Here is a 16,135-nt window from a genome sequence, read left to right as displayed (position 1 = left end):
GCCTGCGAAGTGTGAGGGTGTGACACTTGCCGGTGTCCTCTAATGACATTTCAATGAGAGCGGATCCTGGGGCTTAAATATTGTGATTGTCAAAACATTTTAGTTACTAAACTGAATTTTATTAGATTTAGTGACAACATGTTGCAATGTTTATATTATATGGTACAATTTCTGGTACGTTTTTTTTTTATTATTGCTTGAAACAATTTCAGGATTTCAATTCAGTTCAATTCTTGTGATTTGTTTTAATATTGACTAATTTGGGTAAATATTAGGTACACAAGATCTCAAGAAAAAAAATTCTCACCTAATGCTGTAAGTTAAACATACAGAGAGCCTTCAGCTGGCAGTATTATTTAAGGTTAAAAATAACTCAAATTAAATATAATGCGTTTTTTATTATTATAATAACAACTTTATTTAATGATATAAGAAAACATATAATAAATGTGTAATATAGTACACATATTTAGCAAAATACTATTTTTTTCTTTCCTGAGGTAAATGTTATGTGACATAATTGTTCTCCAGCTGTTTTGTTGACCCTTTCCGCGGTTAAAAAAAACACTGATTGATCGATATTATGTATGATGAATATACATTTCGGTAGGTTATGCTACTGTTTCTTTTAACATTGTTCATTCGTGTTTATTTACTATTAAGTTATGATCGGTTCACGTGCCATTGGGATCTGTCACGTCACATTTACAAACACCAAAATATTTATTGTTTGAATTTCATAATAAAATTGACAGAATCTGAGAGCTGAGCTTTTTTTAATATCATAACTAACCTGCTCTGTCTAGTCTGTCGGTCTCCGTGTCCTCTTTGCTTCTCGATTTTTATGTGCGTGAGAAAATGGATGTGTGGCGTGAGAGCGTGTGAAAAGTGTCAATTGCGTGTGTCTCACGGTGAAAGCGTGAGAGTTGTCAGCTTACAGGTATTCAACATTATTTTATTAATCATCTAGCTTGCGAGCTTCAGAACCTAAAGTACAGGGCATTGATTAAAGGTCAGAATTACATGAGCTCCGGATGGATTGGCCAGATACTTGCATACCTTCGCAGATGAGCTCACATTAAAAGGTGTCGTGCGGTTTTCACAGGCAGTGAACTCGTACCATAATGTGTCAGTAACAATATAGAGAGAAAACTGCAAAGTTCTCGAAGTAGTGTGTGACTGCATGGCCGGCCGAGGGAAGTGTTGTAGCCATACAGCAGGGCGACTGTACAAAATTAAAGATAATAAAAATAACATTTCGTACAGCTACATCTGCTACAGCCGCCTACGGGACCAACGCTACTTCCTTAGCAGCAAGGCACGCAGTAATGGCGGCGCTGCTTTACTTCCGTGTTTCGCCGGATTTGTCTGTATGTAGTTGCTATGTTAGCTATGCTGTAAATGTAGCTGCTCCGCTAGCCTGCTAAAGTATTAATATAGTGTTTACTTTAGCTTTTGTAAGCTCTTGGTTTTGTAAGACTGTTCACCGCCTCTTAGGAAATTATCCATGATGTTGTGATCAATTACTGTTACCATAGTTTTCCAACAATAATGATTAAATGGTAGATAACATCGTATAAGAAAATTACAAAAAAACATACCACTATGAAACATCCTGTGAAATATGTGCTTGCAAAGTCCGTGCTTGAAATCCATTCAGCACAATCATCGTGTTCATTAACATTGTCAGGGTCTGAATAGGGCTCGAAATGGTTAGAAATTAACGCCATCGTTAATAGTTAGTAGTTAGTAGAGCTTGCGGTTATGAAGGGGCGTGACATTTCCCGAACACACGCTACACGCTGCCAATCACAACACACTGGGACAGCTAACCAATCACAGCACAATCTCATATTACGTAAGGAGGGGCTTCATCGAAACCAATGTGTTCAACCAGACTGGGAAGAGAGGAGCTATAATATGTAAAATATGTGAAAAATAATGGGGTTTTTGAACAATCAAGCATGAAAATAAAGATTTTGTGAAAGAGCATAATGGGACCCCTTTAATAGCTACTTAAGGTTAGAGGTTTGTTCCAATTACTAACCAACCATATGATCAATAGCTTTAGCAAGAGTTGTTTCCATTTGCATGCTTTTCAACAAGTGTGTGAAAGTTATGGGTTTCATTTGTTCTTCTAGGGTGAACATGATGAAATTCTCCTCTAACCCAAGCTACCCAGAATACCTCAACACATGCTCAAAACACAATGAAGACACTGTGCGGTAAATCCTGCCCTCATAAATCTGCCATTTGGCACATTGCAAAGCTGCTGTGGACAGTTTAAGCCCATCTCAAAACTTCTAAACAAACTTTCTTTTTCTACTTCGCTGCCAGATCAATCCAAATGGATAAGCTTAAGACGCCATTGTCAGGAATGACTTTGAAATTATTGGGAATGCTTGGGAGTGAAGTGTTTTGGCATGTTCACTCTTCATTATTTACCTATAAAGAACTCCCTCATATCTGACAGCTCTACCCACAATCCTCAGGCTCTTCCAGGGAAATGTTTAAATGCTGTAAAGTGAATGTATGCAGTTTGCACCTCAAGGAGCCAATTTTGCCTCATTTGACCCTTAAAAAACTCTTCTTAATGCTGTGAGGTTTTATTCAGTCAGTTATATCTTTGACAAAAACAAAAAAAAACTAGTTAACCTACCAGACAAAGCAGAAGCATGCCGCTTCAGATGTCTAAAAAAATAAAAAAATAAATGTTTGTTCACTGTAAAAAATGTAATTTTAATTGTAAAAGCCTAAAAATGCGACAGGATAAACCTGTTAATTGGAAACTTTACATTTGTAACATTAAACGTGTTTACATTAAACTTGTAATTTTACAGTAAGATACTATTAAGTGTACCATTTTTGGAAGTAAAAAGAACAAATCATCTTATAATTTACAGTGAAAACCCGTTAACTGACATTCCCAGAATTCCCTGTGACACTTCACATTTGATGGTTTTTAAATGTAATAATTGTTTCTTAATAGTTTTTTTCTTATCAGTTATGTACAACAGGGTTTTATGGTCCATCTTCAGTTGTTTAATGAATGTTTCAGTCTCATGTGTTACATGATGGTGTTTTGTGTTTGTATGCATGACACTGTGTGCAGATTCTATATATTTACCTCAGCTTGTGGAAAAGTTGTGATGAACTTTGATTCATCATGTGGTTGTCTCTTTTCCTTCTGTTATTATGGTAGATGTCAGTATATGTAAAAAGAACATTATAGATTTTAGTGGCATTTTGGCCTTGCTAATTCAGCAGAAAAGGCTGTTGAATTTACCGGATTAAAATGTGTATATTTATTTTTTAATTTAAAGTTTTAAATTGTCAAATTTACCGGTTGTTCTGTAAATATATTTTTACATTTGTACTGTATTTTTTACAGAAATATTCTGGCAACCACTGCTTCCAGTTTTATTTTGTAAAAACAACGGAGTTTTTACATGCTTTTTTATTTTTTTAATAATCCATTAAAATGGAATCTAGAAAATGAAAATGGAAAACACAGAATTTGGGAAAAAAATGTAATGTATTTCATAGGGCCCTAAAAATGTTTTTTTTTTTGTTTTTTTGTCAGCTTAATAAATTATTATTATTATTATTTGATCATTTCAGTTAATTAGACATGCTTTTTAATTACTAACATTTAATTTAACCATAAAATTGGAGTCCAGGAAAATTAAAATGGGGGGAAAAAATGAATGTCAAAATGGAATTTAGAAAAAAAAAAAGGAATTTAGGAATAATTAAAACGTATATAATAGGGCTTTACATGAAGTACCTATTAGAAGGTTATCTAACAAAACATTTTTCCATGTGTACAATAAACCTTGATTTATATGACATGATTTTTTTGCTTTCTGGAGTTCACCATGTTGTTAACTTGTCAGAGCCGTCATGAAATTACAGGCTGGTGAAAATGCAACTGTAAAACACGTCTCTCCACGATTTCTCCTTCGCTGGAAGGCATGACTCAAGAGAAGCACTACAATGAGACGTGCCGGTCCACTGCATCTGTTTTTGCCAGTGAGGTGTTTTTGAGAGGCCAGATGCACCGAAAATGAATAGTAGTGGCCGTAGGAGGACAGCTACACGACTGATTCATTTCAACTCACTTACATGGGTGAAGCGTGTAACCACTTTCCCACATGCAGATATCAGCTGTGTCATTTCAAACCTGTTTTTAATTAGCATAACCATGAGCTGCTGCCAGGAGGTTTTGTGTGAATTCCCATGAATAGATAGAGAGTTGCTGGGCAAGTTGATTAAACAAAGCCTTGGTTGGGAGCTTTGCTTGTTCTGACCTGTCCCACGGTTCTGGGTAAAGATTAGATAAGTCAAATCTGTCATGTGTTGCCTTTTGTGGTTCAAATGACAACTGTATTAAAAGTAAGTTCTGCTTTGTGAAGAAGCTTGATATTTTAAGGTGCACAGCAGGCTGTAAGAACTGTGGCCAGCGTGCTTTTTACATAAACATTGAATCCATTCACTCGTAATAACTGTCTAAATGTGATTGATTCATCAGTGCACATTATTCTAAAGAAAAACCTGCTTGCCTTTCTAATCGTTAAGCAAATTCAACAACTCGTTCCACCTTTCTGTTGTGGCTGACATCATCTAGGCCACGCAAGCTATTGGACAATGTTAACCTGCAGCTGAATAATAAAACCTCACCTAAAGGTCCTGACCTATTATTTTCTATTTTTTTTTAAATCCTGTTTCAGCTGGAAATACATTACATTATGAAAGTGGTTGCATACAACATTTTGTTTTGGCATTCAAGACACAATCAAGATTGACTCCATTTACTTACGTAATAAATGTTCCCGTTCTTATTGTGCAGTTAATCAATATTATATTATATTATATTATATTATATTATATTATATTATATTATATTATATTATATTATATTATATTATATTATATTATGTTATATTATAATATATTATATTATATTATATTATATTATATTATATTATATTATATTATATTATATTATATTATATTATATTATATTATATTATATTATATTATAAAAAACAAAAAAGTGAACTTTTTTCACTTTATATTATTTATTAAGATATTATATTATATTATATTATATTATATTATATTATATTATATTATATTATATTATATTATATTATATTACATTACATTATATTATAAAAAACAAAAAAGTTAACTTTTTTCACTTTATTATTTATTAAGATATTTATATTATATCATATTATATTATATTATATTATATTATATTATATTATATTATATTATATTATAATATATTATATTATATTATATTATATTATATTATAAAAAACTAAAAAGTGAACTTTTTTTCACTTTATATTATTTATTAAGATATTTATATTATATTATATTATATTATATTATATTATATTATAAAAAACAAAAAAGTGAACTTTTTTTCACTTTATATTATTTATTAAGATATTATATTATATTATATTATATTATATTATATTACATTATAAAAAACAAAAAAGTTAACTTTTTTCACTTTATTATTTATTAAGATATTTATATTATATTATATTATATTATATTATATTATATTATATTATATTATATTATATTATATTATATTATATTATATTATATTATATTATATTATATTATATTATATTATATTTAAAAAATATATTTCCATAATAAGGAAGTTCACATTTTAGTTGCAAGAGCAAATTTACTTTTTGGTCTATTTTTCTCTCTCTAGAATGCATTAGCTGGGCCAATGAGACATAATGTACATTTGAGCTAAAAAAGCAATATTTATGAGACCATTGTATAAAATTTAATTGTTGAAATGAACCCATAATCTAGAAGAAAAAAAAACTGCTTTTGAGATTTCAGTCTTTCCTCATTAAAGCCGAATGCCGGTAAACATCATAAATCAAAAAATTTGAGGTATGAATCATGCCTGTGGCACAAGTGGCGGCGGTGAGTTGCATGGCAAAGTTTAATACTCACGGTTAGGAGTTTTTTTTCAAATCACCAACCTGAACTATGAGCAATAGTAATAGTAATGCTTGCCTTAGCCAAAAGTAAATGTAAAGGTCAATAAAGGTGGTTGCTTTTTCAAGCTTTTTCTGCTTGGTTCCCAGGCAGCATGAGAACAACTCTTCTGACTCATAAAGAAAAGCTGCAAAGTAAACTTTAATTAATCACACAGAAGCCAAACCGATTCATTTTCTCACACTGCAGAAGTGCCCGAAGGCCTCAAGACACTTTAATGCGTGAAGGTCATTTCAAGAGTTTGACGCCTATCTGCCTTCCCTGAATCAGACTGATTGCTTTCTAATTTGTGATTCCCCTGACTGCACAGATTGAGTGATGCACAAGTGATTTAAAGCGATGGACTGCTGAGTGGATCTTCTCGCAGGATAACAGTTGTGGGAAACGTTATGGAAGCACAGGTGAACGGGGGTCAGGAGCAGTTGTTTTTGGCCATGTGGAAACTATGCTGAGCCTAAGGAGAGAATCAACCAGACTCCGGTATCGGATACTGACCTCTGCACATCCACCCTGCCCTGGGGGTCGTGACCTTCGGCACACACTGATAGCAGCTGACACTTGTCCTTGTCAAGTGTTACACAGGCCACACTCACAATGACAATGATTGTTCCATAAGAAAATGTAAGTTTGTAAATGCATGTGGGACACTGTAAGTTTTTATTTTATTTTTATATTTGCTTACATAAATACGTTATTGTGGCTCTCTGGAATACTTAGTTTTGATTGGTCAATCGCTGCATTCTACAGTCAAATATTGTTTTATAATGATGCTAATCATTACATAATATAACATTATATTATATTAAACATTATTATATAATGTATACTATATAAATGAAAAATTATTTATATGGTATAATAATGTTATCATTAATGTATATACTAAATATATATATATATATATATATATCAGTTTAAAGCGTATAGTATATATATGAAGAGTTCAAATGCAAAAGCCTCTAAGTGCCGTCTGAAATTTTCTTCTAGAATGATCATTTTTATCAAGCTTGTATATTTAATTTCAGTAATTTCACCTAAATGGCAGTGAAAATGACCTATTAAATGTAATTTAAGTGAAATTACTGAAATTAAATATACAAGCTTGATAAAAATGATCATTCTAGAAGAAAATTTCAGATGGCACTTAGAGGCTTTTGCATCTGAACTCTTCATATATATAATAGTTTTTGTATAAATTAAGTTTTGATTAAATATATATATATACATATATAAATATAATTTAATAATGTTATGAAAAAAAATATATATATATATAATAACGAAGCTCACGTTTTAGATAAAAGAACAAATGATATTTTTTTATAGTGCCATTGTCTATTTAGCTGGACCAGCATGACAGATTTTTTAAAAAAATTTGCCTGATTTGACCCAAAAAGTTTGAAATGTATGATACCATTGTTCATATGTTATTGTTAGGAGAGATTTCAGTCTTTCCTCATTAAAGCAGGCATGGCTCAAGTTCCTCGGATTCAGTGTAAATTTATGCAGTGTTTTCACTATGGTCTCTTTCTCCTGAAAACAATATTTCATTTCCATCGATGCACAGCCAGATTCTCTTGTATTCCGATCCTGATCGCACTGATAGGGTTTATTGTGCAATAAAATCTGGTTCATTGTCGTATCTTTGTGGTTCATCAGCATCTGAGTGCGTGTCTGATCAAAGTTACCCACAACTGCTGTTATCACGTTTTCTCTCGCAGCCCTGATGTTTGAATTCTGCTCCACCAACGACGTTCTGAAGGATTATATGGATCAGGGTTTTATTTTTATGAACTCAGACTCCACATGAAAGAGACGGCAGCTCAGGCCTTGATGCCAGTGATTGTTTACTGGAATGATAGGACTCCACTGGATCTAGATTAAAGATAGAGCAAAGCTAGATTTGCATTTCTAGTAGAAGTATGACTTCTCCGAAGGCAAGACATTCACGAAGAGTTTGCGATATTATATTATATATTACAATATTATACAATCCAGTATTCAAATGTTTTGGACATTTTTATTGATGCATTGAAAGGTCAACCCCTTGAGCCTTTAGTTTCACAGAAAACTATCCATTCATCCATCCATCCATCCATCCATCCATCTATTTCATGCATGCATCGCTCTGTCCATCGACAGAGGTAACACTATCCTATAATCATTGCCCTGGACCTTCCTCTGGAACCAGGATCACAATTACACATTGTCACCGAAATACACCATTGTATCTCATTACTCAACAGTCCCTTGTCTTTTCACAATGACATCATACCACATTTTACTCCATTTTACCCCATTACAAAAATGAAGTACGTGTTTACGTAATTATTGTAGTGTTGGCTGCATTCAGGAATTTTCTTGAATTTATGTCATATAAAATTGATGGTCAGTTTAGATTGTCCATTAGATCGTTACATACAATATGTTAGTAATTAGCATGCTATTTAAAAGTGAATAAATGTACCTGATCTAATTTATTATACATGCATATATAAATGTACTGTATATATATTGATGTTTTATTGCAAGAACTAAACTATATAAAATATTTAGTATTAAGTTACTAAAAAAAAATGTATTTGTCCCCCTGAAGTGATTATCACAACCACTGCTTTGTTAAAAAAAAAAAAAAAAAAAAAAACCTGTAAATGACTTTTACCAGTTATTTTCCAGGCCCTATTTTCTACCAGTATACCATTATACCATTAAGTGCTTAGTTTTTATGTTAAATACAATCCTCTTCAAGGTGTGTCTCTTCAGTTATTATAGTTACTATATAATGTGTGTGTGTGTGTGTGTGTGTGTGTGTGTGTGTGTGTGTGTGTGTGTGTGTGTGTGTGTGTGTGTGTGTGTGTGTGTGTGTGTGTGTGTGTGTGTGTGTGTGTGTGTGTGTGTGTGTGTGTGTGTGTGTGTGTGTGTTTTTGTTTATATTACATTGTGGAAACCAAATGGCCCCACATGGATAGTAAAACCTGAGATCACCTCCATTGTGGGGACCAGCCAGCGGTCCCCATGAGGGAAATGGGTTAATAAACATACTAAATGATATTTTTTTGAAAATGTAAAAATGCAGAAAGTTTTCTGTGATGGGTAGGGTAAGGGGTAGGGTTAGTGTAAGGGGACAGAATATACAGTTTGTACTGTATAAAAACCATTACGTCTATGGAGAGTCCCCACAAAGATAGGTGCGCCTGTGTGAGTGTGTGTGTGTGTGCGTGTGTGTGTGTGTGTGTGTACCTGTGTGTGTAGAATAATGCATGTCCACACGTCATAGTGACTGATGTCTGATTAAACACTCTCTTCTTCCCAGGAGCGCTTTACAGGGAGCAACAGTGAGCAGCCTAAAGGAAGGTGAGTGTGAAAGTGTGTGGGCTGTTTACATGTGTCAGGTAAATGAGGAAAGCCTGAAGCAGCAAATCAAGAAGTGTGCAAAGAGTTTAACAAGAGGTGGGGTTAAAAATCCATCTGAAACTGTCACCTGTCCCACTTGAATGTGAGTGTGAAAAGCACAGCTGTGGGAGATGTGTCACCTTTTCAAAGATGAAAGCACCTGTTTCTCAATGCTGCTACGCTAGCATTGCACATTTTTGATGTCTTCCTCATCTAACACGCTCTTTGAATTGGGTGGGTCAGATTAATAAGTCATGTGAGTGTGAATGAGCAGTGCAAGATCCTCCAGGAGCAGAATTTACAAATGCTAGTCAGTTTTTTTTGGATAGATGACATGGAAACTGTTGCTCTAAAACTATTTAAGACCGAGGTCAAGGTTTGGCTAACAAGAATAGCCCAGCTCGCCTCTGCTGGTGGATGTCGGAAGAACCTGACGAAGACCTTCTTATATATTAAATAGTTCCCTGCGTATGTGTGTGTTTTATTATAAGTTTCATGGGAGCATATAAAGCAGTGTGCCAAAAAATGGAAGTAAAATACATCGTAAAATTAACACATGCCTACCATGTTGCAGCTAATGACTGACTGGGTTCATTTTCTAGCTTCAAAATAGCCTAATTCAATTATTCATTTGACTTCAAATAATAAGATAGCCTACTGTTTAACATATGATCATGCCATTTTGTTTTTAAACTCGATGATATTATCACACATGTCCTGGATTAGTTATTTGGTCGCAGACAAATCAGTCTGTAGGCTAATTAATCAGATCGAATGTCTTTACAACAGAGCCTTGAAATTGAATTGATTTTAGATGGAAAGCAAATAAGATAACATCATTGTCAGATCTTAAGTAAATTTTAAGCTTTGCTCATTTTGTCTTAACATAAGTTGTAACTGTAATTTATAAAAAGCCCTTCTAGGGACAAGTGTTGCAAATTAGCTTTAGCTACAAGCACTACAGGCATTGGATGGCTGTTGTCACAGTTTGATCTATGTTTATTTTATCTGTTCCTATATTATAAAACATTTTAAAAAATCATATAACGATGAAATGTGTATTAAAATAAAACAGGAGTTTATAAAAAAAAAGTCTTTGTTTCAGTTGGGTAGCTACAAAGTGTTTTAGCTGGAGCGGCATTATTGGATATTCATAATATATATATTTTTTTACATCAATTATACTTGTATAAATATTCAGTTATGTCCTAAACATTTTTAAGTACCCCAAATACAAAATTAAAAAAATTAAAAGTAAAGACTTTAGAAGATGACGTCGGCCAGTAGTTTCAACGGTGGTGTTTTGGTGACACCTACTGGTCATTTTATTGAACAACATGAAAGGCAATACATTATCAACTAGTCAGAAATGTTCTCAAGGAAATACCAGCATAAATAAATAAAAGAGTGACAATCTTTTTATGACAATGATCCAGAAAATGAAATGAACATGGAGAGAAGGAGGGCATACAAGTGACATTAGCAGACATCAGATATCCACATCACTAGATTTGAATGCACATCTTAAAATTGTGGTTTAGGAAAACCAAAGAAATAAATAGCATGCGTTACATCTTTATTTCAGTATTGGTATTTTAGCTGGAGCTGCATTAATGGATATTCATAATTCACATTCATTATACTTTAGTTATGTCCCAAACATTTTAAAGTAGGCTACTCCATAGAAAAAACCCAAGACATAATGGTGCATACAAAAAGGGCTTGTTTACATTATTTGTTATTATTTGGTCACATTATATGATGTTACACCCATTTCCTTGTCTTTAAAAAGGTGAATAAGCAGAATGAAAAAGCTGGACAGGTTTTTCTGCTGTCAGTATAGCCCAGAATGAGACATGATGTGACATGAATGACAAACAAGTAAGCAGCGGCTGCCTGTAATGTGGCATATATGAACATTTCTTCTTGCTTTTTATTAAAGGGATAGTTCACCCAAAAATGACAATTCTGTCATAATTGACTCGCCCTCAAGTTGTTCCAAACCTGTATGAATATCATTCTTCTGCTGAATAAAAAAGAGGGTATTTTGAGGAATGTGGGTAAACAAACAGTTGATGGACCCCATTGACTTCCATCGTATGAAATAAATAAATAAATAAATAAATAAATAAATAAATAAATACTAATGGAAGTCAACTGTTTGACATTCTTCAAAATATCCTCTTTTGTGTCCAGCAGAAGAAAGAAACTCATAAAGGTTTGGAACAACTTGAGTGTGAGTAATTGATGACAGAATTATTACTTTTGGGTGAACTATCCCTTTAAGAAATAAGACTCTTTTTGTCTCTATTCAGATCCATTTCTTTGAACAAATTTGAGGTAGGTTGTCACAGAGGGAACGTGCTGTTTATTGACGCTGATTTGAGAAGAATAACCTTCGTTTATAAATGAAATAACTCAAATTAAATAAAAATCATCTTCCACAGCAGCAGAACGCCTGAATTTTGTCACAAGGTGGCGCTGTGTGTTTAGTCTGTGTGGAGTTTTTCCTTCACAGACGAGCAGTGATCGTGCTCTGAGGTGAGGTCAGCACGAGTAGTCCAGTCATTATTCATACCATCTGCAAACAGCCATATCTTTGAGGGCAAGACTGGGCAACATGGCCTACGGTTAGTAGGCCTAAGTTGTTTTTAACACAAGTAGCCTATAAAAGAACACGGGCCGTCATTTCTGGCTAATCAAATTTAGGCTAGTAAAATTATTAGGCTAGAAAAAACGTTAAACGAATCTGCCAAACAGAAAGTAGGCTATAAACAAACAGGTAACGTTAACGTTAGGCCTATTGACCTTATTCGGGGAAGACGCCATACTTTTTTGTTGTTTGATGTTTTATCACGAATGCAAGCTTTTTCAGCAGGTTTTATTTTTGTAAAGATGTATTTACAATGTTTACGTCAGCTGATCAATGTTTCCGTCGACACCTTATATTTAATAAGCTTCCTTCAAGACTCGTTTTCATTTAGCGATAAATAAAATATGGTTCCCGCCACCCCGATACCGTGAAAGACTGAGGCTGTGTGAATTTAACGAATTAGCCTAAATAGGCCTATCTGTTTTTAAAGTGGGATCAATGCTAGCTGTCACACTTTCTACTCCAATGAACATTTATTTATGGTGTGTTTTTAAAAGTCATTTTCTTTCAGGTAGGCTTATTAAATCATGTTTTATCTTAGGCTGTAAATTTATAACGTGGTGACAACTTATAGGCCACGTAGCCTACATGTTCTGGAATTTAGTTTTGTTGTTTTTACCCAACAGATTTAAAAATATATATATTATGAAATTGTATAATTTTGGGGGACAAAATTATTATAATTAGGTTAATTAGAGTAAACACACATTCGTGTATATGACTTTTGTCTCTGACTTTAGAAAACATAGACTAACTTAGAAAACTAAAACTAAAAAAATATATAGGCTATATATATTAATCATATTAATATTCTAGAACATATCTTTTACAATCCCAACATATAGCATAAGTCGTAGCATTTGTAACCTAGGCTATTGTCGTCTTTATTTGTAGCCTACAGGAACACCACATCACCTCCCATGAATAGGCTACCACATTAAAACAGTTATCTGTGGAACTGCGCCGTCGGGTTTGTATTATCCCGTTTTCGCTTCCAAAACCATCCTTCATTCATCTCTCACTCTCTCGCTGGGCCTGTTTCCAATCCGAAGACATGCGTGATAGATTTGTGAAATCATGCCCACCCACCTCATCTCTACGCTCGGTGGGCTCCGGTATCAATAAGATTATATGGGCAGGAAATGTAGAAATCCTCAACAAAGAGCTTCATCATTGAACAAACGGCCTTCAGCAGCCAAATGCGAGCGAGAAAATGTTTCTCTTTCATCTGAACGACCCGACAGTTTTATATGATATAGGCCTACCAAATTTTCACTATGTCATTAAAGAAAACTACTTTAAGCGCAATGGGAAATGCGAGATATTATTTGTAAAGAGCAAACATATGTGCGAACATAATGATAACTGGCCTATTATAAATCTGTTTCTTATTTTAGCCTCGTTGCTTCAAAGCTGGACGACATTTATCTGTTTATTTATCTTTTGTATGCTCTCCATTAGTCACTTTCTTTTTAAAGTAGCCTAGTTTCAATTATTAGCTATTAGCCTATTATTGTTGATGTTGTTAAATCCAGACATTAAAATTGAATGATTAGCCTAAATACATTAATACATTACAATAATTAAACTACCAGTTACACTGTAAAAAAAATATGATCAATAAATTATAACAACATATGTTTACATTGCTTTAACTCATCAAAATAAGTTGAGCAATTTACAAAAAATGTAAGTTTTAAAAGATTCAACTCAATTGTTTTAAGTCAATTTAATGCAATTTAAGTTGAAATGACTTAAACATCCAAGTTGATTGTAGCTACTTACAAATGTAATACCTTATACCACATTGGGCATATGAATTTTATAAAGTCAACTGCTTGGCTAAAAAAATACACGTTAGTATAGCCTATGATGTCAGGGATACAAAATGACCATGTATAACTATTATGCAACGTTGTATTTCTAGTGTCCTATTCGGCATTTTTCATTAAACTCATTCGATTTACGTAAAAGCTATGTGAAGACTGAGATAAATAACCAGGCTAGACTATACTCTTTTTGTGTTGGTGAATTGTGGTCATTTATTTCTTGTAATTCCTAAAGGCTATAGTCTCTGTTAATGACAAAAAAAAGATACCTGATGTCGAGCATCAAAGGGGCATGGGGAGTCTGTCTTTTTTATACCGAGGTTAAGCATCATAATGCCCTTCAGTGACATGATATCAATCATGGTTCTTTCTGCGGGCAGAACCTGGTAGAGTTGCTTTGTTTTCATTGGAGTGGAGCTTCTTCCTGAGAACTTCGTCATGACATCATCGTCATCTGATTCCCGAACAGCTGCAGGAATCCAGTTGCGTTGGAGTGGACGATGGACATTGCATGTGTGCGCAGCTCTCCAGACCTCCTGCGCTCGAATATTGAAGATTCCTGTGTGGCCGGATTCAATCTTGAGTTGTTAGCGTGCTCGTCTTTTTATAATCCATCTTCCAGAGTGATCTGAGGAACCAGGAACAGACCTTTCCGAGTGAGAGAGAGAGAGAGAGAGAGTGTGTTTAAGACTCGCGCGTGGCATCTGTTTGTTTAGAACCAGTCTCGCGTCTCCAGCTTGTGGATTATGACCCTGGACACTGATTTAATGGATGACCTCTTTGTCGACGTGGTTGGAGAAGGTGGCAAGGAGTCTGGAGACGAACATCTTTCGACCTCCTCTCTTTCTGCATCCGACCAGGTGCATAACAAGGGAGATAAGGACCACGTCCCCTCTTCCATATGTCCCACGAGTTCGAGCAAAAGCCCTTCGGTGAAACCGCCCTATTCCTACATCGCTTTGATCACCATGGCCATCCTCCAGAGCCCAAAGAAGCGTCTCACCCTCAGCGAGATATGCGACTTCATCAGCCACCGGTTCGTGTACTACCGAGAGAAGTTCCCAGCCTGGCAGAACTCCATCCGACACAATCTCTCCCTAAACGACTGCTTCGTGAAAATGCCACGCGAGCCGGGTAATCCCGGGAAAGGGAATTACTGGACTCTGGATCCAAATTCATCGGATATGTTTGAGAACGGAAGTTTCCTGAGGAGGAGGAAGCGATTTAAACGGCAGCACTTCAAATTTGGGGTGTTCAGAGATCAAGCGCTGCAGCCGAGCGCTTTCCCGAACCTCAGCTACGGCGCGTACGGGCTCAGCGCGTCCTGCACGCACTTAGTACCGGGTCTGGATATCTACCCGTTTGGCTTCCATCAACCCATCGGGGTTCCACCTGTTGGCGGCATTTTACCGGCTCTATCCACGCTTTTCTCGAGGAACTCTGTCGCAGCCAAGTCTTTCCCGCAGTCCCAAACAGTGGCCATCGAGCCTGTCTCCCCTGGCCTCGCCTGCGCATTGCCCCCGTCTTCAGCACTGTTTAATCCAGTGGGCTTCCCTCGGGTCCTCAATTTTCAGTACGAGTACCAGAAGTTACAAAATGTGCACAGCCACGTGGATTTGTCCACTAAACACAGACACCTGGCTAGTGTCAATGACTAATTCAGCGCATATTTGGACACGAAACTATAGGCCTATTTTTTTTCTCAGGAATAACTTCATTTATGTTTGCGAACATTTTAACGAACTTTTGAGTTTATTTTCTGTCAGGAAACCATTCAGTGAATGTATTTCTGCTACATGCTGAAAATGATTATTGATGCATGTTATTATGTTGGAATGATTAAATATCGAATGATTCAACTAGCCTATTTAAATGACGAATTTCCCTTTCGCGTTTTGACGGAAATAAAACTGACATTTTTAAACGCACAATAAACGTCGTGATTCTTTATTTATTAAATTTGGCATGGACGATGTTTCTTTTCTTTATAAGCTACAACCAGAAAACGTCATATGTGTCTTTTTTTTCTCCTGATTAAAATAAATTGTAAATCCTGCAGGGCCATTTTTCACTATTTTGCAGGCGTGTCTCACGCAGGGTCAAACAATTAAATAAGCTGCCCCCCAAAAAGGTAAGATCAGGTAAGAAATCGATTGATAACATTTTGAATTTTTATTATGAATAATCTCATTCTCAGTAACATGAATTCTCATTC

General features: G+C 34.8%; 1 protein-coding gene across 1 annotated transcript; it reads left to right on the top strand.

The window, feature by feature from the left end:
- The first annotated feature begins 13,858 nt into the window (after positions 1–13,858).
- On the top strand, positions 13,859–15,843 carry foxd7 (forkhead box D7). The gene has a single exon (XM_084425856.1). It carries the CDS (start codon positions 14,667–14,669, stop codon positions 15,576–15,578), a length of 912 nt encoding a protein of 303 aa, XP_084281982.1. The 5' UTR covers positions 13,859–14,666; the 3' UTR covers positions 15,579–15,843.
- The last annotated feature ends 292 nt before the right edge of the window (positions 15,844–16,135 follow it).

Source organism: Rutilus rutilus (genome assembly GCF_951802725.1).
Source record: "Rutilus rutilus genome assembly, chromosome: 1".
NCBI lineage: Eukaryota > Metazoa > Chordata > Actinopteri > Cypriniformes > Leuciscidae > Rutilus > Rutilus rutilus.
This window is presented reverse-complemented; position numbering and strand designations above follow the sequence as displayed.